The 26,842-nt window shown below is 45.9% G+C and overlaps 1 protein-coding gene across 17 annotated transcripts in view; it reads right to left on the bottom strand.

Annotated features, from left to right (window-relative positions):
* The window catches only part of sox6 (SRY-box transcription factor 6), a 199,772-nt gene that overhangs the window by 24,212 nt on the left and 148,718 nt on the right, over nt 1-26,842 (bottom strand). For 11 of the 17 annotated variants that reach the window (XM_045708398.2, XM_082969571.1, XM_082969574.1 and 8 more), the window contains 5 exons: nt 16,467-16,616; nt 14,068-14,242; nt 13,001-13,191; nt 12,804-12,824; nt 2,246-2,351 (listed from right to left, as the gene is read on the bottom strand). In XM_045708398.2, coding sequence (XP_045564354.1) covers nt 2,246-2,351; nt 12,804-12,824; nt 13,001-13,191; nt 14,068-14,242; nt 16,467-16,616 — 643 coding nt within the window. The remainder of the gene's footprint in view (nt 1-2,245; nt 2,352-12,803; nt 12,825-13,000; nt 13,192-14,067; nt 14,243-16,466; nt 16,617-26,842) is intronic. The other 6 variants (XM_082969573.1, XM_082969578.1, XM_082969579.1 and 3 more) reach the window with 2 other exon arrangements.

The following is a 26,842-nucleotide window of genomic DNA, read 5'->3' as shown; positions in this document are numbered from 1 at the left end:
GCCATATGTGAATGAACAAAGAGGCTGGGTTGAGGCCTTTTGTGGTATTTGTTCATGTTTTTCATCTGAGCTTAAAAAGACCTAATGACTTTGCGGTGAGCTGATGCATGTGGCTCGTGGCTTTCCAAAATGAAGGAAATTCTATCTATTCCCATACCACGCCACTATTTTCCAATGGCCCTCGTTAGAACTTTGGCAGCTGTTAATTTGGTTGCTGCATGCTTTGCAAATATTAGTTTAAGCAACCTAAAGCTTTCTGTGAACTGCAGCGAGGCCTGCTGTACAGTGGTCTGCTGAATAACACTGTTTCTCCTCTGCAAGGAGATTGACCCCTGCCCTGACAGACCTACAGTCACTAGGTAGCAGCAACAGCCTGTTCAGGTATATTCAGACACTACCAGTAGTTTTCTCGTGTGGTCTCGTGTGGCTCAGTTGGTAGAGCATGGTGTTTGCAACGCCAGGGTTGTGGGTTCGATTCCCATGGGGGACCAGTACAGAGAAAAAATGTATGAAATGTATGCATACACTACTGTAAGTCGCTTTGGATAAGAGCGTCTGCTAAATGACTAAAATGTAAAATGTAGTTTTCCTCATGTTGGGGTGCAGAAAGGTGTCTGCAGTACACTCTGTGCTGCTGTGGAATACCGTGTTGCAGGATAAAAAGTCCTTGCTTTAAAATAATGAATCATATTTACATGTGGTACCTGGCTCTCCCTCAAGGAATCACTCAACTGGGTAAGCGGTTGAAAATGCTGTTGACAGCTATGAATTATTTGGAAATGGCAAATAATTTAAGTAAATAATAATAAAAAATCTTATTATAATTGTTATATCCTATCCATTCTCATAGTAAACATCTCTTTTCTTAGATTTGCTCAACATAATGCCTCCAAACAAGAACCTAAAAAGTAAACACGGATCTTGTTCTCCAAAGTAAACAGATTGCGGTTGTAAAAAGGGGCTTTAATGTGGTGGGCATCATGTTAAAACCCTGTTCACATCATTCATCTGGTGGTGCTGTTGAAACAGACAGATATATTTGTGGAGATAGATGAAATGGTGACTGTGTTGGTGAGCTATGTGCATGTCTCTGGCTTCTAGCCACCACTCTCTCTCTCCCCCTGGGAAGAGGACCTCCGTGGGCCCTGCCTCTCCTCTCCTCCCTGCCTCCTCCTAATCCACAGCCCGCTGGGAACTCACTTCCCAGAGGCATCTGGCACTAGCCTTTCCCTCTGCCCTGCACAGGACATAAAAGGGCACAACTGATCCCTGACGACAGGGGCTGATGCGCGCCTTGCTCCTGTCCTGACTCCACAGTAGCCACAGAAGAAAGGTTCCCACTGGGGTAACTGGGAGAGGCTGAGGACCTAGAGAACATCTGCCCTGAGGGCCAGAGGGGTGGGACAGAGTCTGCTGCGGAGACGACGTGGGAACTATCCCTCTATGGCCACTAACTGCACCTCTAATCCTGAATTTATGGGTGTGATGTGAAATCAGACAAGACAACTCATTTATGTTTCAGTTCTTTGACTTTGTCAACAAGCAGGTTTATGTGAGGTAGACCATACCATTTGTGAAACGTTGTGTGTTGTAATTATTTTGTTGGGAATGTTGGGAAATGGGGAAATTGGTGGGAAATGTTTTAAAAGGGCTTTTAGAAGGGATCTTAAAGAGGCGAGTGCTCTTGTATTGTCCTGAGAAATATCTCTCCCACCATCTTGAGAATGTTTCAGCTATTAAAGGTGAGCCTGATTCATTTTCCCTCTGCTCGGGGCTCTGAAGTGCCATGGAAACTGACACAAATATTTACGTCAGACAAACATTGGCGCATCGAGGCATTCCTCGCCACTGTTTACGCTCCAGGCCCACAAAGGGAGATGACGCTTTGTCACATGGGTGCTACACGAATTTACACCTCTGTGCCCAGGACCTCAAACAAGCGCAGCGGCAGCCGGGGCCAGGCCTGGAGAAGGGCCAGCTTTGTCCTCAGGCACCCTGTCCTCCCCTCACCTACCTGTGAAAACCAGGGAGCGGTGGGCGCCTTCAAACCCCACTATCCCCCCAACCCAGCTCCCCCTGGTCTACTGCTCTGGCAGCCCTCACCTCTCTCTGGTCCATTATAGGAACACACTGTGCACCGGGGGGGGGGGGCAGCAGTCTGAAGAATTCACTGTTACATAGAACTGACTGGATGGCTTTTCAGCATGGGAAAAGGGAAAACTATAAGAGAGAAGTGTGTACTTACCATCCAGATCCTCTGGCCTGGTGAGGTCGATGACTCTGTGGCCGATTTTGCCATCCTCTCCCAGTTTGCTAAGGTGGTGACCAAGGCTCTCAAAGTGTGCCCGCTCCTACAGTACACAGAAACAGAGGAAAGAGAGAGAGAGAGAGACAATGAGGAACCTGAACAAACGGCTGCATATACAGTACATCTCTTTCCATATCAAGAGAATAGCTGATCAGTAGAATAACTGAATGAGTCATTTCTGAAACACGTTAGTTCTTTGAAATAACTGCTAGCTCTATTGTAGAGCCACTCCTTTGACATGATGGAAGTGGATTGAGCTTGCCTTTATCATCCCTGCCTGCATTCAGCAGATGCTATAATGTATGACAGGAGGGAGGAAAGGAGGTAGAGACAGTAGGAGCCAGGGGTGCTGTAAATAGAGTTACAGAGGAATACTTTGTGATCCCCAGCACACAATAGGGACTGGGGCCCTCTCTTTGCAGCGCTCAGGTTTTCCCTCTGTAATCTTTGCTGTACATCCCCCTGTCTGTCTGGAGCTAGCGCCCAGAGCTCAGCAGCCATCACGTATTCAGGGCTCATGCTTTATAGAACACACCGTGTTCTCCCTTTTGTCATGTCGCTTTATGCTCAGATTAAACTTGGCATCATGTTGTACTTGACGCACAATGAAACCCGTTCATTCAGCTCGCCTGTGACAATGTTAAACGTCATGTCCGTGTGCATTTACAGAATAAAATAACAGCTTTCGGGGCCCTCTGAATAGTTGCTGCACATTACACTTAATGTATTATGCAGGGGGAGAGTGCCGACTGCTGCTCGCTCCATTGTTAAATGACCTAGTTCGGCAGTGAATGCGCAGGGCATTAGCACAGGGCTGTCTTCCTCTCTAAAGACTCAAGTAGGAGATGGACACTTTGACTCGGCATGACACAAATAATCTTTCCCCCTCGGATTCGCCTGGAAGACACTAAAAGCAGGCATGTTGCCAGGGTTCAGCCGAGAGCGTTTGTTTTACTCCCAGGGTGAGCATTCTACCTCTGCCAAAGGTGCACTATGTGTACCCCTCCTCTTCCTGTGTCTTTTCTGAGGTTGCCTATCACACGCAGTTTGAACAGACACTCAGGTGGGCTCCCTATACAATGCTAACAGCTCCCCTGCCACACACACAGACACCGACACCAACACACACATGAATCTTTCACTGTTCTCTGGGCTTTTACTCTTTTGTTTGTGTTCTTGTTTTTCCACCCACATGGGAGCTTGTATACCTCTCTCCTATCAGAGAAAATATAATGTACCATTACACTTCAGTCACTGGAGGTTAATACAGAACATCACCTGCAATACAATGCTGTTTGATTTAGTTTCATAGAACATCCTGATCAAAAGCATTACTTCCAGAAAAAAACAGACAGTTGTTCATTCATTTCTGAGAGAGAAAAAATCCATTGTCCAAAAACAATTATTTGTCCCAAAAAAATCCATTGTCAATTCACTGAAATGTTTCTCCTCTTTCAGTTTCCCTTTGATTGGCCAATAAGACCTGAAAAGGATGACAAGAAGACAAATTGAGACATTTGAATTCCACTTCAAGTCTTCTCCATCATCCTGAGGCATTTTATTTATTCAAGAACTATTCCTCAAAAAGAGAGAGTATGTCTCTCTCTGTGTGTGTCTCTGTGTGTGTGTCTCTGTGTGTGTGTCTCTGTGTGTGAAAGACAGTGAGAGTGCTGCAATTTACCATCACGCTTCAAGGAGCCATCATTATGTATCAACATCTGAGTGATTCTGATCTACAATTAACCACCACCTGCTTATGGCCTGTGATTAGAGGCTGCCTATCTGCCTTGGCTTTGCTAACTTAAGTGTTTTCTAATTATGACATATGCGCTGGTCCCCGCTGGGCAGAAGGCGCTTTGTAAAGATAAGATAGAGCGCCATGCCTTCCCAGCGCCACGCTCCGTGTGAAGCGACACACACTGCTGTATTCATCACCCAGCCACATTATTGCACTTAATGAAAGAGGCTAGCGGCCCGATGACAAATTGACGGATGTGCGATTAGTCAGACGGGCAATGGCGGCCTGGGATGGGATGCTACATGGACAGTCCTCTCCTCTCTGCTGGGAGGGCCTGGGAGGACTCAGCATTCTGGGGGAACTGTGTAATAAATTAGCCGTCTACTATCCCCCCCCCCCCTGCACTCCACTGGCCCCTCCTGATCAATCAAGGCCTTTTATAAACTCATGATCATTAAGCATCATGTTGGGCTGAGGGGATGAGTAACAGGAGCCATCCATCAAAGACTTTCATTAACATCTAGCTCAGCGCTAAACTTCTCCTTTCTCCACCACAAAGTCCCTGTGATCACATAGAGGGAACAGCAGCTAGTGCCCCAGTCAGCTGGGACCAGTGTTGAACAAGTTGGCTTATTGAATTATGCCCTTATTACCTCCACATCATTAAATATAATAGAACTCTGTACAGTCTGATGATACATGAACAATCATTGTTACATTGGCCTATAACAGGTTGATTTAGGATGTGTTGTCTAATGTGAGTTACTGTATTCTTATGTACTCTGCTGTACTCTACTGTACTCTACTGTAGCTGGACAGTACTGTATGTCAACTGCAAGGTTATTAAACATTGTACAAATATGACTTTCTCTTTCCCTGTGTTGGCAATGCTAATGAACATTAGACTAAATCTGTGCAATATGCTACAATGAATTTCCATTACATTTTATATAGTATGTTTTATATACTTATTGCTTATAACCTTTATCATTTATATCCATGCATTACAATTACAGTTAAAATTATGGGCATAAATTATATGCACAACATTAGGCTTTTTGTTTCAAGGCTTGAAAATATTCAGTGAACTAATGCTATTTTACTACCCCTGCATCAAGTGCTGTGATAAATTAATGGCATTTTTATTATTTTATGATGTCATGAAATTTTTACTGATCACTCTGGCACAGAAGGACATGCGGTGGTATCCAGGGACGATGGCCCTCCGTCCGTCCAGAGAGACGGTACAGTATGCACACCACCGCCTGCTGCATGCCCACTATAAAGGACATTTCTAATGTACAGTAGTGAGGATGGCAAGAGCACTTCCCTTCAACAAATGGAGAAAAAAATAGGACAACTGTGATAGGAGAGAGAGAGAGATAAAAAGAGGGAGAGAGAGAGAGAGAGAGAGAGAGAGAAAAAGAGAGAGAGAGAGAAAGAGAGAGAGAGAGAGAGATGCAGGGAGTGGAAGGGGGAAAGATAAAAAAACTTGATGGAATAAATGAACAAGTGAAGGAGAGGCAGGGAATGAAGAAGAGAGAACATGAGAGAGGGGTAGAATGAGAGAGAGAGAATAGAAAATATATAATGGTACAAGTTGTTCTCCTCCCATTCTGAACACGGCCTCTGGCGAGCGAGCGGTCCTTCCCTCAAATGAGTTCAGCATGCAGCCTTCATCCCACATCTCAAATTATAGCGACGCGCTCCAAGCTCAAGTGGAAAAAAAACCACCCACAATAATCTCCTCCGCCCTGCCCAGTGCTCTTTTTGTCTCAAATTTGGTTACAAACATATTTTGTTCGATAGCAAATGGCTGCCCAGTGAAGTCATTCCATAGCCATAGAGAACAGAGCAGGGCGAGGGATGGCAGAGTCAGTGGAACTTCTTAGCTTAGCATTGGAGAAGTGTGGAACCCGAGAAGGCCCATGTCAGCACTGTGAAGAGGGCTTTAATCTGCCTGGCCACAGAACATGTGCAGGAGGCCCGCTTCTCTGCCCACAGCCACAGGGCGTATCCTGGGCCTGGGCAGCCCTGGCAGAGGCAGCTAGAGGCAGTGGTAAAGAAAGCAGAAGAAGAGGCAGAGAGAGGCAGGAGGCCCTGTGCATTGTGCCTGTGTCTACCCTGTATTTACGCATCACACTGCCGCTCCACTCCTGCCCCTCTCCTTTTTAAATAGCCTGGCCACCACCATATGGCCTTGGATTGTCCAGGCTGCTCCATACAACTGTAAGATAATAAGGATTGTTAGAGCCGTTTAAGGTCCGGTATTAAGGACAGCTGAAAACATTGTCTGGATTTAAGTGAAAAAAAGTAGAGAAGTCCTCCACTATTCTTCTGTTAAATGGACTGCTTCTGTAAAATACTGAAAAGCTTCACTTGACGATAATCAAGCAGGACAGGTGCGTAAACCTTGGAGTTTGGTCATTTCTTTTTTTCGGTTTCCCAGGTGCATAGGGCTAATACCTTGATAAAAAAAAGACAACTGACAAAGGCCATAATATTCTGTTGAATAACTGTTATTGTCATGTCTGTGAAAGTGGGCCTAGCAGTATGTGCTGTAGCTCAAACACCTGGTCTATGGGGAGGTGAAGCACACAGCTCTCTGATCTGACCACAATAGCAGGCTTTGTGTATCAGCTGTCACTCATCACAAAGGTCACATGTGACCCAGAGTGGAGACCTTGAGGGCCTAAACCTCTGCAATCTGCGCCCTGCCCTGACTAAAATGGAGACAAAGTTCCCTTTAAACATGAAGTGGTGTTACATCCCGTTTTCTCATCCTAATCTGTTTTGTATTTCAGTTGTAACCAATTGCAATGTTATTTATAATGTTGCAGCTCTCTAGTAGTTGGTAGTTCTGAACCATTTACGTCTTAAGCCCATCCAGTGGTGTGGTAAGCCGAGGGTTTCTTTCATGCAGTCTCTTGCTCTCTTTCCCCTGCTCCCTGGGCCTCAGCCCTGCACTACAGGAGGTCCACAGGCCTCATCCCCCAAGGCAGGCACAGGATCACTCAGGCCATAGATGGACCACTGCCCTAGACATCCAGTCCTCTGAGTCCTCCGGCCTCTACTGACAGCACCAGGCTACCACCTCATTAAGAGAGCTGCACAGAGTAACATCTTAGTTCAATTATGGAGCTGAACTGCTAACTGCTACCCCTAATCCGGGCTGGATGCCAGATAGAGTTTTTGGTTTGTTTTTAATGACACAATATGCTATCATACACCAGGCTGAGATGTTCTTCTCTTTTTCTCTGGAAGGAGAACCAAGTCAGCCCCACAAAACTTGACCTTTCAACTTAATTTGCAAATGGTGCATTTTATGCATTGCCATCTCTGCTCTGTGCAGTAAAGGCCTTTCTGACAGAGCTCTTCTGTGGTTTTTTATTCCACACCGGGTTGAGATCATTTGCTGGTGTATTTTTACGGGTTTCCAGCTCTCAATGACCCTGAACTGTTCACTGGCTCCTCCAGGGACCGTTAAGTTGGGCTCACATCTCTGCCTTATCAAACCCTCCGCTTACAATAACACAACACTACCATAACCACAACAATATGAACAATGAACTGAGTGACCTGGCAGACACAGGAGCCATTATGTGCCCACTGTAACAATGCTGCAGCAGAGCATAACAGGCCCATTATGGCGTGTTCTCTCTCTCCCCAGTCTTTGTTGTACAGAGGCCCGGCCCGGCCGGCAGTGAGCGTGGCTCTCTCTGCAGGTCTAGAGCTCTGGGGCCAGTAACATTTTTGAGAGGCTGCAGTGCATTGGCAATTCCCCATTTTACACCGCAACTACGGAAAATAAGGGAACTACCTCAGCCAACAGCCCAACCAGGATGCGGCCTTGATGTCTTTCTGGAGAGAGGCGAGACAGCCAGAGAGACAGAAAGACAGAAAGAGAGAAAGAGCGGGTGGCATTGTTTCAGTCCTGGCCTGGGACGGACGCCCACACACATCCACAACCTCTTTCAGAGTCATAGACTATTTTTATTCCTTTGACAGATGTGAACAATTGGACAAAGCATTAATGTAAGCAATACTCAACAATGGCACTTGCTGGCTATGGCCAGCGACTGGGAGCAGAACATAATCTAATTTGGATGGCCAAACCCATGTATGCCAGGGATTTACATTGCAGCCAAAAAGCCTTGGTTGGCAATTTCCAAGACAGCAGTCGAAAAGCAGCAGAAAATTGCTTCCAGGGCTGCAGACCAGACAAGATTATATTCAAAGTCTTTCTGAGGGCTTTGCCTGAATAGGACCTCGGCACCCACAAACACACGCACACACGCACACACACAGATTAGAGCGAGAAGAGCATTTCTACTACTTGCAAAAGGTTAGGAGTCAGGACTTTGTGGAACACCAGCAAAGCTCCATTTGAATATGTTATGCTTTGAGCTGTACGACATGGGAAAGAGAATATTGTACTCATCAATAATGTAGGGAGGAGGGGGTGTCAGGGGGACAGGGGCAGTTCAATAGGTTAATACACTGGCCTTTCACCCTTTGATTCCAGTTTGGGAGATGTCAGCAGAGGAATATATTGTATCTCTACACACAACCTCCAGTAAACAGTGGGTACTACCAAGACCAAGACAAGAGCTATGGGAATATCAACCCAGACAAGAGCTATGGGAATATCAACCAAGACAAGAGCTATGGGAATATCAACCAAGACAAGAGCTATGGGAATATTAACCAAGATAAGAGCTATAAGAATCTCAAGCAAGACAAGAGCTATGGGAATATTAACCAAGACAAGAGTTATAGGAATATCACCAATCTGTGACACCTGAATCAGTGACTCTGTAGCCTGTTTTCTCCTGTATCTCAGTTCATACAGTATAGGACAACCTAGACATTTTCAACCTGCAGATGAAAACACCCAATCCTAACAGTTTTACCAGTTCTATCTAGCTATGCTAATAGCAGGAGACAATCCTAACAGTTTTACCAGTTCTAGCTAGCTATGCTAATAGCAGGAGACAATCCTAACAGTTTTACCAGTTCTAGCTAGCTACAGTATGCTAATAGCAGGAGACAATCCTAACAGTTTTACCAGTTCTAGCTAGCTATGCTAATAGCAGGAGACAATCCTAACAGTTTTACCAGTTCTATCTAGCTATGCTAATAGCAGGAGACAATCCTAACAGTTTTACCAGTTCTAGCTAGCTATGCTAATAGCAGGAGACAATCCTAACAGTTTTACCAGTTCTATCTAGCTATGCTAATAGCAGGAGACAATCCTAACAGTTTTACCAGTTCTAGCTAGCTATGCTAATAGCAAGAGACAATCCTAACAGTTTTACCAGTTCTATCTAGCTATGCTAATAGCAGGAGACAATTCCAGGAGTTGCAAATGGATCCTGTTGTATTTGACTGTACTCATTCTCGGTTGTTTTAGATAAAAGCATCCACTGAGCAAATAAATAATGGAACAAAGTAATTGCCCTCTACAGACAATAATACCTTTAGATAAATATTTCAAAAAGGAACCTTTTGAGTCTTGGAAAAGCTTTTATTGTACTGATGGGATATAGTAAAAAAGTATAAATAGAAAACAGTAAAGCATGAATATTTGACATTACCTCAACAAGAAGGTAGATGACTAGTGAACTGTAGAATTAAAGGACGTCTTCCACCTCAAAGGGCAGTAGTAAGGAGAGAGAGATGAGGAGGAATGAGAGAGAGAGATGAGAGAGAGAGAGAGAGAGGGGAGGGCAGAAGAAAGAGATGAGAGAGAAAGAGAAGAGATGGAATGAGAGAGTAAGAAGGGCCATATGGAGGGATCCCAGTAATAGGGGTGAGAGAGGAGGAAGGGATGCATTGTGCTCCATGGACACACTTTGTATTAAAAGATGAATTGATCCATCTGTAAGCAGCACTTAGTCCCACTCTCCGGCTGGGTCGTTACACTGGGATAAATCAATATTTAATATCCCCCTCCAACAGCCACACTAGATGATTTTAACCTCTCCTTAATCCCATTTATGTTACTTTTCCAGAATCTTCATGTAAGCTTTCACTGTGATAAACTTCCAAACAGCCGAGCACAGCTATTAAAGAGCACACAGTATTTATGTCAGGTGAGGCGCTTGGCTGAAATATTAATATTCTGAAACTGACCAAAGTGAAAGCTTTTATCTGGGCCGTCCGGGCCTGTGCAGACTGTCGGCTTGTATCAGGGGAAGGGAAGGCTACTCCGTGCTGTGCTGCACCAGGCCTGCCCCCCCCCCCCGCCCCCCCCCCCCCCCCCTTCCTTCCCTCCCTCCCTCCCTACCTCCTTCCCTCCCTACCTCCCTCCCAGGCTGAATTACAGCCCTCTGTTTTTACTGTGCCACTGTGATGATCACTCTACTGGCTCACTTGTTAGAGTGTGTCCCAGCACTAAGCACACACACCATCCTGATAGGGACAGTGTCACTGGAACTGTCTTTATCTGCCTTTGGTCTAGGGATGGAGCCAAGCATGGCTACAGAAGACTGATCATATTCACTACCACATTGACCTCAGAGTTTCACATTGGAGTGTCTCTTTGGTATGACTGAGACAGCATGAAGAGCTGCTCCTCAGCCCCTCTCAAAGCACAGTCATTCACCCACTCTTGGAAAAAATAGTTCCAAAAGTGTTCTCGGCTGTCCCCATAGAATAACCTTTTCTGGTTCCAGGTAGAACCCTTTTGGGTTCCATGTAGAACCCTCTGTGGAAAGGTTCAAGATAGCACCTTTTTTTCTAAGATTGCAGGAGAGGTAGTGCCAAGGGTTTCATGCTAACTCATTAGAGATGCAGCTACATCTCCTAAACATAGCTGTGCTTCTGGTAAGCTGTCCTCTGACAGACCCAGGTGGGAGGATGGAGAGAGAGGACAGGCACACGAAGGCTGACTGACTTCCCAAAAGAAGGAGTCTTTGTGGTGTGTACGGCTACCTAGGGCAACGCGATAACCCCAAAATACCAGTCATATTTTCAAACTGATAGCACACCTATTTATAATTTATTGTTCTTGGCTGTGTACTGTCAATGCTGTGATCTTGAACCAGAAGCCTCTGCTGTCGTACCTCGCTGTTACATTGACTCTTACATTGCACTGACTCTATGCACACACAATGGACTCTACCCACACATACTAACACTGACATTTTTATTCTTTATCTTTAACTCTGCATTTTTGGAAAAGGACCCGTAAATAAGCATTTCACTGTTAGTCTACACTCTCTGTCCACCTCTCTGTCTCTCTATGTCTCTCTCTGTCTCTCTCTCTGTCTCTCTCTCTCTCTCTGTCTATCTCTCTGTCTCTCTCTCTCTCCTCAGACTGAGTACACAGACTGAAAGGGGTGGAGCAGAGGTGAGGAGTGATTGACAGCGTCAGCCACAAATGCCCCTCCCTGTTATAAAAACACACAGCTCACCTGAGAGGATTGTTTAAACACAGGCTGAATAGACAGGCCCATAATGCAGTCGAGACAAAAACGAAAGCCAACAAAAGAGGGGCAGAGAAAAGCGGTAAGCTCTACCTGCTAAGAACAATGGAGGGGTAGGTGTTTGCTGCCTGTTGAAAACGGTTCCTTTCAGGGCATTGTTCACACGCTGCATTCATATCATGTAGCAGCAGATTCTGGAGCTTGGCTCACCTTAGAGTCAGGGAGGTAGAGAACGCTACAGGGTCGTCCCACAGACACACCGACAGACAGTGACTGAGTGGAAACGGGAGATGGGAGTGTTAACGTTACTCTATGGGCCTCAGACTCACCCACTTAGTGGAGAAAGAACAAAGACAGAGACACTGAGGAAGCTTAACTAGCTAACAGGAACAGTTATGATGGTGGGGTGTTAAGGTGTACAACCATAAAAAATTGTAGTTTGAATTTCCTTTTTTAACGACACAACTCTGTGAGATGGGACTGAACTTTAAATACAAAAACAATACAAATGGTTTTATTGTCTGGTGGCATGGCAAGACAAGTTGATCCCACTGAGTTGTTAAACTATTGGTCATGTCCCTTGACTTGACACACTTCAGTCTGAGCTCACTGCATTGCCACCTGCGTAGACACACATTTACCCCTAATACTAAATTAAAGAAATCAAAATAGATATTGGTAGATTTTTTTACATATACATTGACCTAGTTGAATGTGTTGGTTAAAAGTGTCAGGTGTTGAAATATTAATGAAGCTCTGCTCCCAGTTCCTGCCTGCTCCTCACAGCCAACTGGCAACATGGCACCAATCAGAGGGAGGTGGATGTTTTTTCTCTCCTTGATTGACTCATCGCTTGAAGATATTTTAAAAGGGAATCCCGGGGAGGGGAGTGTGTGTGCTCCTGGTACAAAGCGCCCCTGTCCCATGTCGAGGGACGGAGAGGGCCGTATGTCTGCTTTAATTGGGCAGAGACATCAGAGTGTTAACCCGCACCGGGCAGCACCATGGTCCGTTCCTCTATCACCAACATCAACACACACGCATGCAAACACCATAATGCACGCACACGCACGCACGCACGCGCGCGCACGCACGCACGCACACACACACACACACACACACACACACACACACACACACACACACACACACACACACACACACACACACACACACACACACACACACACACACACACAGCCAAGCCAATGTCAATCAAAACCACTACTCTGGACCAGCATTAAAGACAAACATTGGTCTGAAGAATTATATCTAAAAAAGAAAATAGCGGAAATCACTTTACTAGTTGTGGTTTTGGGCTACTCACAATGTACTCAGTGAACCAGCTCTGTTGGTGAGGAAAAAAGAGGGAGGGAAGGAGAAAAGAGAGACAGAAAGAGAGGAGTGAATAAACAGAAAGCAACATATAGGAAGATAAATGGAAAAGAGGAGAAAAGGAATGAGAGAGAATGAGACAGAGAGCTGGATGGACAGACAGACGGACGGACGGACGGGGATTCTGACCTTGTCAGCCCTGCTGCAGTTGTTGAGGCCCATGCCTGTGAGGGCAGAGAGCTTGGCCTCCATGCCCTGCTGGTGGTGCTGCAGCTGCTCTCTCTGGATCTGTTCTCTCATCTTCCTGGCCTCCTGGATGGCCTTCATCACTGCATCCTGGTCCCCGAACAGCGCTGTAGAGTTCAGGCTGGACAGGATGTCTGGGGAGGGAGGGACACCCCCAGTTAACCCCCACACACAGTAGATACACATACACACTATTCATTTAGATTCACAGTGAATGAGCCCACTGACAGGTGTTCATCCTCCTATGTGGAGAATCAAGCCTTGTAGGAGGTCCTCTTCCTTTTTTCCCGTCAGGGTGTGTGTGTGCATGCGTGCACGTGTGTGCTGCCTGCATCTGTGTACGTGTGAGTCTGTTTTAAAGACAGCGAGAGGCAGTAGACCGAGTCTGTCGACCTTCTTTGTGTAATTAACATCTCACAGTTAGGTGAGGAGGGATGGCAGTTAAAGACACAGAAATAGAATAAAACAAACATAGGGACTGGGTTCAAACCCCCAGTCTGAACGGAACAGCGGAAATGCAGGCACTTTAATGAAAGACTGCATTTAATAACAGTTAGCAAAGGCTGAGTAGAAAGACTTAACATGAGAGGGATGGTGAAACGTGAGACCTCTTAAAAACAAATAATGTGTTACAACATCCGCAGCTCTAGATTGCACGGTTTTTAATACCAAGGTTCCACCGAGATTAAGAGTTGCAATTGTGTCAACAGTTTTGTCTACATAGGGATAAACGTCATTAACTTTTGGTTCATCCAGATAAAAAAATGGGCAACATTCATAGCCATTTTTAGAACTTGACAGTGTGAAATATTATATGTTCAACTCCCATTACCTAAACACAGAAAATAAAACCAACAAAATATCTAGCTTCGATCCTATATCACTGTTATGGAATTATAATGATCTTTCTATGTGATCGAGGTGGTGCCAACTTCAAAACAGATTCAATCAGTATGTATTGACTATTGGAGATGGAGCCGGAGGTGAGATGCAGTGTGGCCAGGTCTTACCCAGAGAAGACCCACGGCCCATGCCTCCGAGGGGACTGGGGATGCCGCTCTTGGACAGGCTGTTGGGGCTGGTCTTGCTGCCTGTGAACAGGCTGTGTGTGGGGGACGTGGGGGACTTGACCAGCTCTGCCGTCTTGGGCCGGGCGGACAGGTTGAGAGGCTGCGTTCCCTCCTCCTTGTGGAGATGGGGTAAGGGAGAGGAGTGGAAGAGAGAGAGAGAGAGAGAGAGAGAGAGAGAGATAGGAGAGCGAGTGGAAGAGAGAGAGAGAGATAGGAGAGAGATAGAGAGGGAGAGACAGCGGGAGAGAGAGTGGAAGAGAGAGAAAGAGAGATAGGAGAGAGATAGAGAGGGAGAGACAGCGGGAGAGAGAGGACACAGATGTGAATAAGGGCTCCTCCTATTGGAGGTTGTGTGGGCTCCCAGACAACACTCTGCTTCTGGCTAATTACTAGCGCTCCTATCTGACCGTCCACTGCTTCCCCCTCTCCCTTCCCCTTCTCTCCTCTCCCCTCTTCTATCCTTCTCTACTCTCCCCCGCTTTTCCGCTCCTCTCCCCTCCTCTCTCATTCTCTCCCCTCCTCTCCTCATTCATCTGCTGGCACCGTGCCATCATGGCCGTCCTCACAGTTGCCGAGCGCCTTTGTTCACACTAATTAAATCCGATTTTTGCCTCTCTGTACATCTTCATCTGTTCTCCCTCTTCTCTGGTCTAAGAATGAATAATAACCACATTACAGAGATACATGGTGATGATTAAAGATGGTTGTAAGTAACAGTCATCAAACGTCAGTTATCTAATTCATTAAGTTGTTTTCCAATTTCCTTTCTCATTTGCGGATACTGGTGTTAGTAATTTGTTTCATGTAATACTGCATCCGACAGTGTGTAATAAATGTATAACTGGTTTAGAATGCATTCTTGTTGGGTGAGTTAATGTGAGATGTCAGATCACAGGAGGACATGTCTGCTGGGCCAGTTGCAGTACAGCACAGAGTAGCAGTAAGGTGTGATTGAGGCTGATGGTGATCTGTGGTGTTCTCCAGGCCAGTGTCTAGGAGCTCTTGGAGAGGATACCTGCTAGCTGACTGGATGGTACTGTAGGTATTACACACGTACCAATGGATGGTACTGTAGGAATTACACACGTACCAATGGAGGAAAGTACCTGGCTGGGTCAAGTATAGCTCTACTGCCTCCTTATGTATCTCTCTAGTGAAGTCTCTTCGCTGAGATTAGTTTGTATGTTGTTGTTAACAGTCTTTTTCAAAGCCCAAGTGTCTCCTTGTCCATTCATATGGCTGGCTCAGACACAGACTACCTCAAGGCCTTGTTATTGCTGTGCCAATAACAGTTTGTCATCCAGTGAAGCCAAAAGCTGACAAACAAACTAACAGCAATCTAATTCTTACTAAGGATGAATACAGATGGGGCTTAGGGGACATATGTACTTTACATTAGTGTTTAATTATTGATAGTTCAAGCTCACAACCTTAGTGTTTAGAAGTATGATAAATACCCATAGAGCCCATTCAGAACGGCAACTCAATGTCACAATATCTGAGTGAAAAGGCCTGTAGGATCTGTGTAGTGCCTCTTATCTAACAAACAGCCTTGATGACATAGATCCTATAAAGTGACAGGGTTTAGGAGACAGCTTGACACAGGCCCATGGAAGAGCTCCCAGGAGGCTGTGTGCCTGGGGTCATGGGGAGGTGTGGTGGGGTTGTGGGGGAGGCCGTGTTTAGCTCCAGAGCTTGCATGCTGAAGAGAATACTAGAGAGAGAGAGAGAGCTGCCCTACTGTACCATTCAATGACATGATTTAAGTCCCTTCACTATAGTAATATTAAGCTACATTTTTCCAAATGGAGGCATGTTTCTGATTATGGTCTCGCCTGGTGAGAGGATGATGTATCTACTCTATGCTCCATACGGAGGTCTGGTGGATCCAGGCCATGCAGTAGCAGACCCTGCTCTCGGGTTTATTTACAAGACAATAAGAGTCATCAATCCTTCCTTCTCCCTTCACTTTTTACACTGCATTTACATAAGAGTGATTGTCTCTCTGTTCTAATGGTTTTGTTCCGTCATAAAAAAAAAGTTCTGCTGTTCCTTGTGATCTGAAACCATGTGTTCCACAAATTCTCTCACTTAGAGCGTCCACAGCCATAGCAACCATGTCCACAGAGTTCTGGTTGAGAGAGAGCGGGCCTTGTTAAAGGCCCACAGATTGATGGGCCGGTAAGAAGTTTGGCCCAGTATTAGCACAGAACACAGAACAGCAGCACCACTACCACCACTCATTTCCCGAGTTATCAGCAGGCTGGGTCAAGCACCACTCCAGTACTTAGGCGGTGGGCTGTAGGTGGGTGAAGTGAGGGGTGAAAGGCGGGTCCTACCTTGACTTGAGTGATAGGGCTGGAGGATCTCTTGTCGTTCTTCAGGCCGGAGGGGGAGATGGGCCCGCTGTTGTTGGGAGGCTGGGGGAGTGGGGGCATCTTGGCTCCAGGAGAGACCTGCATGCTGGCAAGCTGGGCGGCATACAGTTGCTGTAGAGAGGAGAGGAAGGAAACCCACAAGGCATTAACATCCAAAGCCAGACACCATTCAAAGCTTTCTCTCTCTCTCTTTTCCTCTCTTTCTCTTTCTGTCTCTCTCTCGCTCTCTGTCTCTCTCTCTCTCTCTCTCTCCTTCACGTCTTCCTCTCTTTCCATGCCTGGCAGAGAACCTCCATCAAAGGTCTTTACTGTATATCAAAGCTTGAATCCAGGGAGAGACAGCAGCCTTAAAAACCACACAGCCATGGCTCTCATTCAGCACACTTGGAGCGCTCTTTTTCCACTCATCACAGAGAGAAGTTTTCAGACTCAACAGGAGAGAGACTGTTCTGATTTCCCTCCACAGTAGAGGGGTTTCTGTTGGGCTTTCTGGTCTGTAATAGGACACTACTACACAGCCACCTGAGCTGGCCCTCTATACGCCTGCCATCCCACACTGTTAGAAAACCAAACCCAGTTGGACTCCCATCACAGAACACATTAAACGCATACATTATTAAGGCTGTACAAAGACCATTGATGTCATCATGCTTATTTTCCTTGGCGATAAATCAGTAACCAGTGGTGACTTACCACTCAGACGTGTGGTTTTGATGACTGGCTAAGCGTTTAATGACAATCACGTTTCCACACAGAAAAGGGGTTGAACTGTGTATAATATTATATATGTCTACTGCTGTCCTGATTATCTGGCAGGCGCTTAGTGAACGGGTTATTACGGATACTGATATGGCTTTTGAAAACATATGTAAAATAACAGTTGTCAGACACACATCACAGAAAAGGGTGTTGGGTCAAGAAATCCCACAATACAATAAACATCATCATCATTTAAATAAACTTAAGGCAGATTGTCTATCATTGATGAAAGCTGGAGGCTTTAGTGATGCCTGTTAAATCTTCTAGGCACTATGAACTAGAGGTCGACCGATTATGATTTTCCAATGCCGATACCGATACCGATTATTGGAGGACCCAAAAAAAACAGCCGATACCGATTAATCGGACAATTATTTATATATATATTTGAAATAAGGACAATTACAACAATACTGAATGAACAATGAAAACTTTTATTTTAACTTAATATAATACATAAATAAAATGTATTTCGTCTCAAATAAATAATAAAACTTGCTCAATTTGGTTTAAATAATGCAAAAACACAGTGTTGAAGAAAAAAGTAAAAGTGCAATATGTGCCATGTAAAAAAGCTAACGTTTAAGTTCCTTGCTCAGAACATATGAAAGCTGGTGGTTCAATATTCCTAGTTCTTCAATATTCCCAGTTAAGAAGTTTTAGGTTGTAGTTATTATAGGAATTATGGCGCGTTGACTATTTCTCTCTATACCATTTGTATTTCATATACCTTTGACTATTGGATGTTCTTATAGGCACTTTAGTATTGCCAGCCTAATCTCAGGATGTCACGCTCTGGCCATAGAGAGGGTTTTGTTATCTATTTTGGTTAGGCCAGGGTGTGACTAGGGTGGGCATTCCATGTCCTTTTTTCTATGTTTTTGTATTTCTTTGTTTTGGCCTGGTATGGCTCTCAATCAGGGACAGCTGTACATCGTTGTCGCTGATTGGGAGCCATACTTAGGAAGCCTGTTTTCCTTTGGGTTTTGTGGGTGGTTATTTTCTGTTTTGTGAGTATACCTGACAGAACTGTTTGGCTGTCGTTTGTTTTTTCTGTTGTTTAAGTGTTCTCTTATAATAATAAAGAAGATGAGCACGATACACGCTGCGCCTTGGTCTACTCCTTCAGACGGCCGTTACACAGGAGTTGATAGGTTTGAAGTCATAAACAGCACTGTGCTTCAAGCATTGTTAAGAGCTGCTGGCAAACGCAGTAAAGTTTAAATGAATGCTTACGAGCCTGCAGCTGCCTACCACCACTCAGTCAGACTGCTATATCAAATCATATACTTAATTATAATATAATAAACACACAGAAATACAAGCCTTTGGTCATTAATATGGTCAAATCCGGAAAACTATAATTTTGAAAACAAAACGTTTATTCTTTTAGTGAAATACGGAACCATTCCATATTTTATTGAACGGGTGGCCACTCTAAGTCTAAATATTGCTGTTACATTGCACAACCTTCAATGTTATGTCATAATTACGTAAAATTCTGGCAAATTAGTTCGCAATGAGCCAGGCGGCCCAAACTGTTGCATATACCCTGACTCTGCTTGCACTGAACGCAAGAGAAGTGACACAATTTCCCTAGCTAATATTGCCTACTAACATGAATTTCTTTTAACTAAATATGCAGGTTTAAAAATATAACTTCTGTGTATTGATTTTAAGAAAGGCATTGATGTTTATCGTTAGGTCCATTTGGTGCAAAGATTGTGCTTTTTTCGGCAATGCGCTTTTGTAAAATCATCACCCGTTTGGCGAAGTTGAAGTAGGCTGTGATTCGATGATAAATTAACAGGCACCGCATGGATTATATGCAACGCAGGACAAGCTAGTTAACCTAGTAATGTCATCAACCATATGTAGTTAACTAGTGATTATGCGAAGATTGATTGTTTTTTCTAAGATAAGTTTAATGCTAGCTAGCAACTTACCTTGGCTCCTTGCTGCACTTGCATAACAGGTGGTCAGTCTGCCACGCAGTTTCCTCGTGGATTGCAATGTAATCAGCCATAATCGGTGTCCAAAAAGGCCGATTACAGATTGTTATGAAAACTTGAAATCGACCGACCTCTACTATGAACATGTGAGTTATAATTCATGGGTATCTAATAACATTCAAATACAAATCTGACTTTCCACTATTTCCCAGTCAGTTTGAACACAGCATAAAGAAGATTGTTTTATGATCAGATCTGGAATGGATTATGTTTTTGTACTGACCCCTCTCTAAGAGACCACTAAGACCCACTCCCTATGTTGACAGCGCTACTGTTTGCCTCAGGCTATTATTGATTGGCCACCAGGTAAGTGGTTAAATTGGCTTTTGTCCCTTGCTGTAAGTGGCAGGGGTCTGTCAACTAGGACTGCTGTCTCAGAGTGAGGGCTAGGTAGTGTACAATATGTACAATCTCTCACAGCTCCAGACCAGACAGACACCACCTCATCACTCTCTGACAAGCATTTCTGGCTCAGAGTAGGTAAGCCGCTCTGTTTCTATGTTATTCAAACGGATGGCGTTGTCAAGGAGAATTTACTTTCTGTTCGGTATGACCAATCAACATGCCCCGTCTCATTTCCTGGTTTGCCGGGGCCCCATACAGACTCCATTTGTGTGGATGGAAAATGTGGCACAGCCCCGGTGGCCTGTGTGCCCCACCCTCCGTAGTGCAGACGCAGACTAAAGCCAAACAAAGCACTTTGTGTCCTGCTCACATATCTCCAGATATAAACAGGTATACTCTCCTGGACCTTTATCGCCGCCACATACACGGCACACAAAAGGTTCATTCTTCTGGGGGACCCGAGGCGAACAACAGCACATGGGCAGCGGAAATGACCGACTGATTATGTTCCCACAATGATAGCACTGCCCCCGCCTCACACACAAACAGCCTTTTGTCTTCAAGGGGCCACAGAAATGGACACAACTCTACCCCCCACCCCAAATCCATCTCACTAATACAATGTTGAGTTAGTTTGAGCATTTTGGGTTAGGGTGACATAGTTGTTTGCAGAGGAGTTGAGCATGGTCCTCGTTGAGCTGCCTGACTATGTCTCTAGGCTACGCGTGAGGCTCCAGTCTGTGTAGGAGCGGAGCGGAAGCCAAGTCTGTTGGACAGATGTTTGTTAACAGAGCTGTAGATGGGCAAAGCCCCTGACCTCGAGTGGGAAGAACTTTATTGTTCCGGAAAAAGAGCATAATTGGGTTTTGCTTCAAATTAGAGGCAGTCAGCCTGGCTTTTGTGAGGCCTGATTAGCAGGACGTAGCCATGGGGTGAGGAGCTGCAGCTCTACCCAGCACAGGCAGACTCCAGGAGGTAAGAAACAATAAACACAATCAGGAGAGCAGGAAGACATGCAGGAGGGAGGTGTGACACGACACACAGTCCACCACTAACTAAACCATGCACCGCTCAAGGACAGAGAGGAGGTAGGGCAGTGGAGGGCTGCCACGTCTCCGGTGCATTTCAGCCTAGTTGTGTAAAAATGTACGTGTTAACTAGCCGTGTACTAGGTGAAACAGAGTAGGTGTGAGTTTGAGGGGGAGAGAGGGAGAGGGGGAGACAGGAGACAGCCTCTGGCTGATCTGACTGACTGACTAACACTGTCTCTGGCCAGGACACATGTTCCAGTCCCCTAACTGAAGGACATCTACCTTCCTGCCTGGCTCACAGAGGTCTCTCCCAGTAGGCCTACACACATACTCCCTTCCCCGCGCCCCCCGCCATCTTGCAGGGCTGCCACGGCAGAAGGTGCCTGTTGGTAATGAGGGTCACACTGAAAGTCAATGGTAAGACAGGGATCAGGGGCTGGGGACTGAGAAGAGCTGGCTTGGTGCCCCAGGTCCACTATGGCCAGCATGCAGCAGGTGGAGTCCTGAGTGGTCTCTGCTCTCTGCTCTCATCATCAGCAGTAGTGGTTTCACCCTGCACTCTCCTATTGCCACAAAAACAAACTCCTCTCAAGCACTAAAACGCTTGACTTCACTGTCCTTACCAATTAAAATGGAAACGGCTATTGAGGGTAGGAATATGCCAGAGTGTTTGTGTTGAGTTAGTGTATGTGAGAGAGCGAGAGAGATAGAGAGACAGCGAGAGAGTGAGAGTGAGAGAGGAAAAGAGAGAGAGGAAAAGAGAGGAAGAGAGAGAGAGAGGAAAAGAGAGAGAGAGGAAAAGAGAGAGCAAATGGGGGTGAATAATGAAAACCTTTAACACAATAAGTTATGTCTATGATAAATGTCATGTTATGGTTTCAGTGCTATACTATAAATCGTTGGGGCTGGTAAAGTTTCCTGTTTTTCTGGATGTTTGACATTATACTCCCTCAGCCCTCACCCCTCCCCATGGCTCTGCTGGGCAGGCAGGCAGGCAGGCAGGCAGGCAGGTAGACAGGCAGGCAGGCAGGCAGACAGACAGGCAGGCAGGCAGGCAGGCAGGCAGGCAGGCAGGCAGGCAGGCAGGCAGGCAGGGCAGGCAGGCAGGCAGACAGACAGACAGGCAGGCGGCAGGCAGGCAGGCAGGCAGGCAGGCAGGTAGACAGGCAGGCAGGCAGGCAGGTAGACAGGCAGGCAGGCAGGCAGGCAGGTAGACAGGCAGGCAGGCAGGCAGACAGACAGGCAGGCAGGCAGGCAGGCAGGCAGGCAGGTAGACAGGCAGGCAGGCAGGCAGGCAGACAGACAGACAGACAGGCAGGCAGGCAGGCAGGCAGGCAGGCAGGCACAGAGGTCCTGCTGCCTGGGTTCTCCTGGGGATGATACTATTTCTGCCAGAACACAGAAACATGAACGAAAACTGAACAAAGCCTCTGTGTTGACTCCTACAGTATCCCCTTCCTCACAGAAAACAGTTAAAACACAAACACACACACACACACACACACACACCCTTCCTGCGACCCCGTCCCTCCCTCCTTCTCTCCCTCCCTCCTTCCCTTCCTCCCTCCCCCCATCTCTCCCAGAAGAGCAGAGCACATCTCAGCGAGCATGGATTCCAAATGAGCGCGCCAGGCCCAAGGTCAGCTTGTTAGCCTCTAGTAATTAAAAACAAGCCCTCTGGAGGCGGCAGAGGTTAAACGAGGAGGTTCACTTTTCTGCCTGCGACAACATTATAGTGAGATTACACACTCCACTGATGTTGGACATCTCAGCACATGTCCAGACCATGCTCCCAGCATATTAGACTCAACTGAGGCTATTTAGATATAGTATGGGGCATATATATATAAAAGGCAATAGATCAATTACCCTTTTTTATGAATAAGGAAAACTCATTATTTTGCGTCTTGGATAAACCAATCCATTCGGAACAAAATAATGATTGTCAATCACAATTAATTAGATTTATAGCCTGGTTTTCATTAAGTTTCCACACTTTTAATTTGGTGTTAAATGAAAAGGAAAAGCAACAACTAGAGAGGAGCATTGACAACAGGCAGAGTAGGTTCTGTACGTCACCTCTGCAATTTGTGAACTTGGGGCAGAGGAGGGAGAGCGAGGGGGATGTGGAGTGGGCTTTGGGGGGAAAACAGGGAGGGAAAAAACATTTCTCAGAAAAACAAGCTGTAGAATCTTGTTTGGTCTTAAAGAGAAGGGCAGGGCCAAAGCTCAGTGACAGATGCTGTAAAATACAGTGGCAGATTTGGACAGCCTTCCTGCTCCCAGCCATTATGGTGCATTACACACTTACAACAACTGAGGCCTCAGATTCAACTCACTTTGACGCAACAGACACACTGAAAAACATCTCTGCAGAATATAAATGACTGAAAGAAAACACAGCTATTCTATACATCACGGCATTGTGAGTGTGATATCTGTCCGCTGTTTGAGGCAGTGGGTGTTCTCTCTCTCTCTCTCTCTCTCTCTCTCTCTCTCTCTCTCTCTCTCTCTCTCTCTCTCTCAGTCACCTCTGCCTTGCCTCTGCTGAGCAGTGGGGTGGACATGAGGGCATTAATCATGCTCCGGTGCACCCCGCCGTTTAAAAGGCAGCGCAGCGCCAGCCCCGTTTGCCACAAGGCTTGTACAGGCTCATTGCCCAGGGCAACCAGGCAGGCTGACCCAGGCCAGGCCCAGATGTCAGGAGCGGAGGCAGGCGTCCTGGTGCACTGTGCCGATGCTTTCCAGTATGGCCCAACATCTGTCTCATCTGCTGGCACCCAACCTGCTACCCTGCTCTAACCCTCCTCCTTCTCTCCTTCTCTCTCTTTCCAGCCTGCCTCACTCTAATACACACACACAAATGCACACACACTCTCAACAACACATTCCTTCTCATCTTGGATCTAACTATCCTAGCCTAGCACTGTGTGGGTTCTCCAGGCCCAAAGCTCCTAGTCATCAGTCAGGCCCCTGAGCCAGCCCTCACATTCAGCGCCTCTCACTGCATTATCCACACTGTCTGTCCATCTGTCCCTCTGTTCACTAAATAGTCTATCCAGCTGCTCACCTAGCCATTCCATTAGCTCTCCTCCTCTCCACACACAGCTAGCACTGCTGCACTGCTCTGGGTTACCTTCAAAGACCACACTGCTCTCTTCTCCTCTCCTCACAAACAGAGAACCAGCTGCTCTCTCTCTCTCTGTCTGTCTGTCTGTCTGTCTGTCTGTCTGTCTGTCTGTCTGTCTGTCTGTCTGTCTGTCTGTCTGTCTGTCTGTCTGTCTGTCTGTCTGTCTGTCTGTCTGTCTGTCTGTCTGTCTGTCTGTCTGTCTCTGTCTGTCTGTCTGTCTGTCTGTCTGTCTGTCTGTCTGTCTGTCTGAGTTCTTCTCTCTCTTTAAACTCAAAGTGAAAAGTGCTTCACTTGTTGTTGGTGATGGCAGAGGCCCCAGTCTCTCCACACATCCGGAGTACACATGCATTTGCCTCCAAACAAAAGATAATACCAGGTTTCCTGCTCTCCCTCTCTGTCTGGGAGTCTTTGAGACTCTGAGTCCTCCCTGTCACTCCAGCCGTCTCAGCCACTGAGTGCCCTCCACACGCATCTCTCTCTGCTCAGATCTGGTCTGGTTGTCATTGTAGCACGTGGGCTGCTGCTTTTCATGTGTTTATGACAGCGAGGCTGAAGCAGGTTTAGCATGGGACCTGAGTGATACCATTTCCACTGTGATGGATGGTAATTGCAGTGTAAAGTCACCACTCAAGCAATTTAACATCCAATATTTTAAAGCTGAAGGATGTAGCGGCCTGTGTAATTTGGGGGAAGAAAAGGAGCAGGAGTGACACACAGAAAGAGCATAAGAAAAGACATGAGAGAAAGAAAGAGGGTAATATACAAAGCAGGAGATGGAGGAGAAAGCAGGGAGATATAGATGAGAGAAAGGGTTAGAGCGAGACTGAGGGGCAGAGACAGATAGGGAGAAAATATGAGATTTGACAGAGTGAAAGCAGAGGCTCCTATTTGCTGCTCTCTCTGATCCTCTATAGAGAGGACACAGATGTTCCACTTTATCCAATGATGCTTTCTCTAAAACTGCTTAAACCCCAAAGTCTGACTCCAATGATAAAAACAGTCCTGTCTAAAGTTCCCCCTCCTGTTTATCACCCTGGTAAAAGGGCCCAACAATGTATCAGGCCTACATCAGCTTTCAGGAAATTGTTTTTCACAGGGCAATTTATGGGAGAGGGGATAGTGTACAAACAACAAATTAAGTTCAACTCCAAATAGAAAATTAATTTGTGAAATTTAAGGAAATTCTTCTCTTGTTTTGTCCGCTCAATTGAATATAGTGGGTGGTGGAACACATCGGGGGTACACTCTGAGCACAATTTCCCCTGTTAGGTGAGATGTGTCAGTTGTAATCAGGCCAGGACAGTCCAGGATGGAGCCATTGTTTCCTGCTTGTCCTAAGCTCATCCCAGGCCTGAGTGGACCCTAATGAAGAGGGGCACTTGGTCGGAGGGATAGTTTACACACCTTCACTCCTGTGACTCGTAGACGAGGGCCAATCTGTCAGGGAAGCATTGAGTGAAATTGCCTTGTGTACTGAAAATGCCTGGCGACAGCCTCTCCCTGCCAACCACCACGGCCACGCCATCCCACCCTGTATTGACAAGCAAATTACACTCTCCAACACTCAAACGCACCAACCAAGATTAATTTACATCCATCAGCCCTAAACCTTTGTTACCTTGGTTTTTTATGCCTGGAGAGAAAGGGCAGAGAGGAGGGGGAGTGAGAGGATCCTCTGCGCAGGGCCCAGACTGTTATGACAGTGGAGATTGTGAGCGGGTGCGTGGCCAACATTAAGACTGACAGAGCGGCTAGCATCCCTGACTGGATGGCTGAGCACATTACTGCTGCTGCATTGTGGGAATTAATTCCTCCAATAAGATACTTTTTTAAGGTTCATATATTTCACAATCTAAACTGAGTAAATTGGTGAAAATTATACCTTGCCAGGCTGCTGACAGGGAGAGATATTTTAATTAGAAAGGCATGCTGAGCCAATGCCATCCAGGGGGAGGGTCCTCAGCCCAGGAAGTTGAAGGGGTTGCTGAGTCTCAGTGCTTCCTGTCTGGTGATGTGTGAAAACCAAACTTAGTGATATGGTCATTACTGATGATCACACCCAGAACACACACACTTCTGTCTGGCTGATCCTCCACAGGATCTCCTCAGCAATTAGCAGCACAGATGCTTTGTTAAAAGATTAGCATGTAGAATAAGAGCCTACACAGACTAGGAGAGACATCAGAGATACACTGGAGGAAAAAACATGATAACCCACTGGGCACAGACATCAGTTGAACGTCTAGTTTTGATTTACATTTGGTTGAGTTGTCAACTAACGTGAATTCAGTGTGAAATCAACAAAACATGGCACCGTGTCATTAGATTTAGGTTAAATGTTGGGTGATAAAAATACCAAATGACCTTACGTTGATGACTTTTTGCAAATCCAATCAGTTTTCCACATTGATTAAACGTCATTTCCCAGTAGAAACTAACATCATAATGTGATGCTTCCTGTACTTAGATGCTCAAATTACAGTAGTTGTCCTTTCACTGACAAGGAGCCACAGTGTAAGCCAGACAACTGACGGACAAAGTGTCTCCTCATATCCTCTCACCACAAATGACACGTCTCCTCTTTGTAGCTCTGTTGTTCTTGTTGACTAAAAGAACATATTGTGTGCTTCTTTTGTCCTGATGTGACTTGTGTGACACACAGAGCTCCTGCTGTGTTCTCTCTTGGCGTCTCCCTCTGTTTCACTGGTAGACTTGAGGGAGATGGGCGGCGGAAGCTAACACTATTATCACTATGAGAGGAGAGAGTGAACTTAACTTAATCACTTCCATCTCTGCCTTCATATTCTGTTTTAATCATCCTGTCCCCCAGCGCTTTGTAGAAGAAGTGATAGGAGTCACATGGTTAGCTTGTTGATCCCAGCACTAGAGAAAAGGGCATGTTTGACTTGCCTTGCTGTTTTAAGGGAGACTCTATGCAGGGTAAATAGCAGCCAGCAGCCGGAATATACCACAGGCGGACAGGCTTCAATTAATAGGAATGCACCTCTTTTTGTTTACTGTGTTCTCTAAAGGTCAGCCAAGTCATGGTCTTTGAGGCTC

Source organism: Salmo salar, chromosome 26 (assembly GCF_965601325.2).
Source record: "Salmo salar chromosome 26, fSalSal1, whole genome shotgun sequence".
NCBI classification, from domain to species: domain Eukaryota; kingdom Metazoa; phylum Chordata; class Actinopteri; order Salmoniformes; family Salmonidae; genus Salmo; species Salmo salar.
Note: the sequence above shows the minus strand (reverse complement) of the source record. Positions and strands in the feature narration are given on the sequence as shown.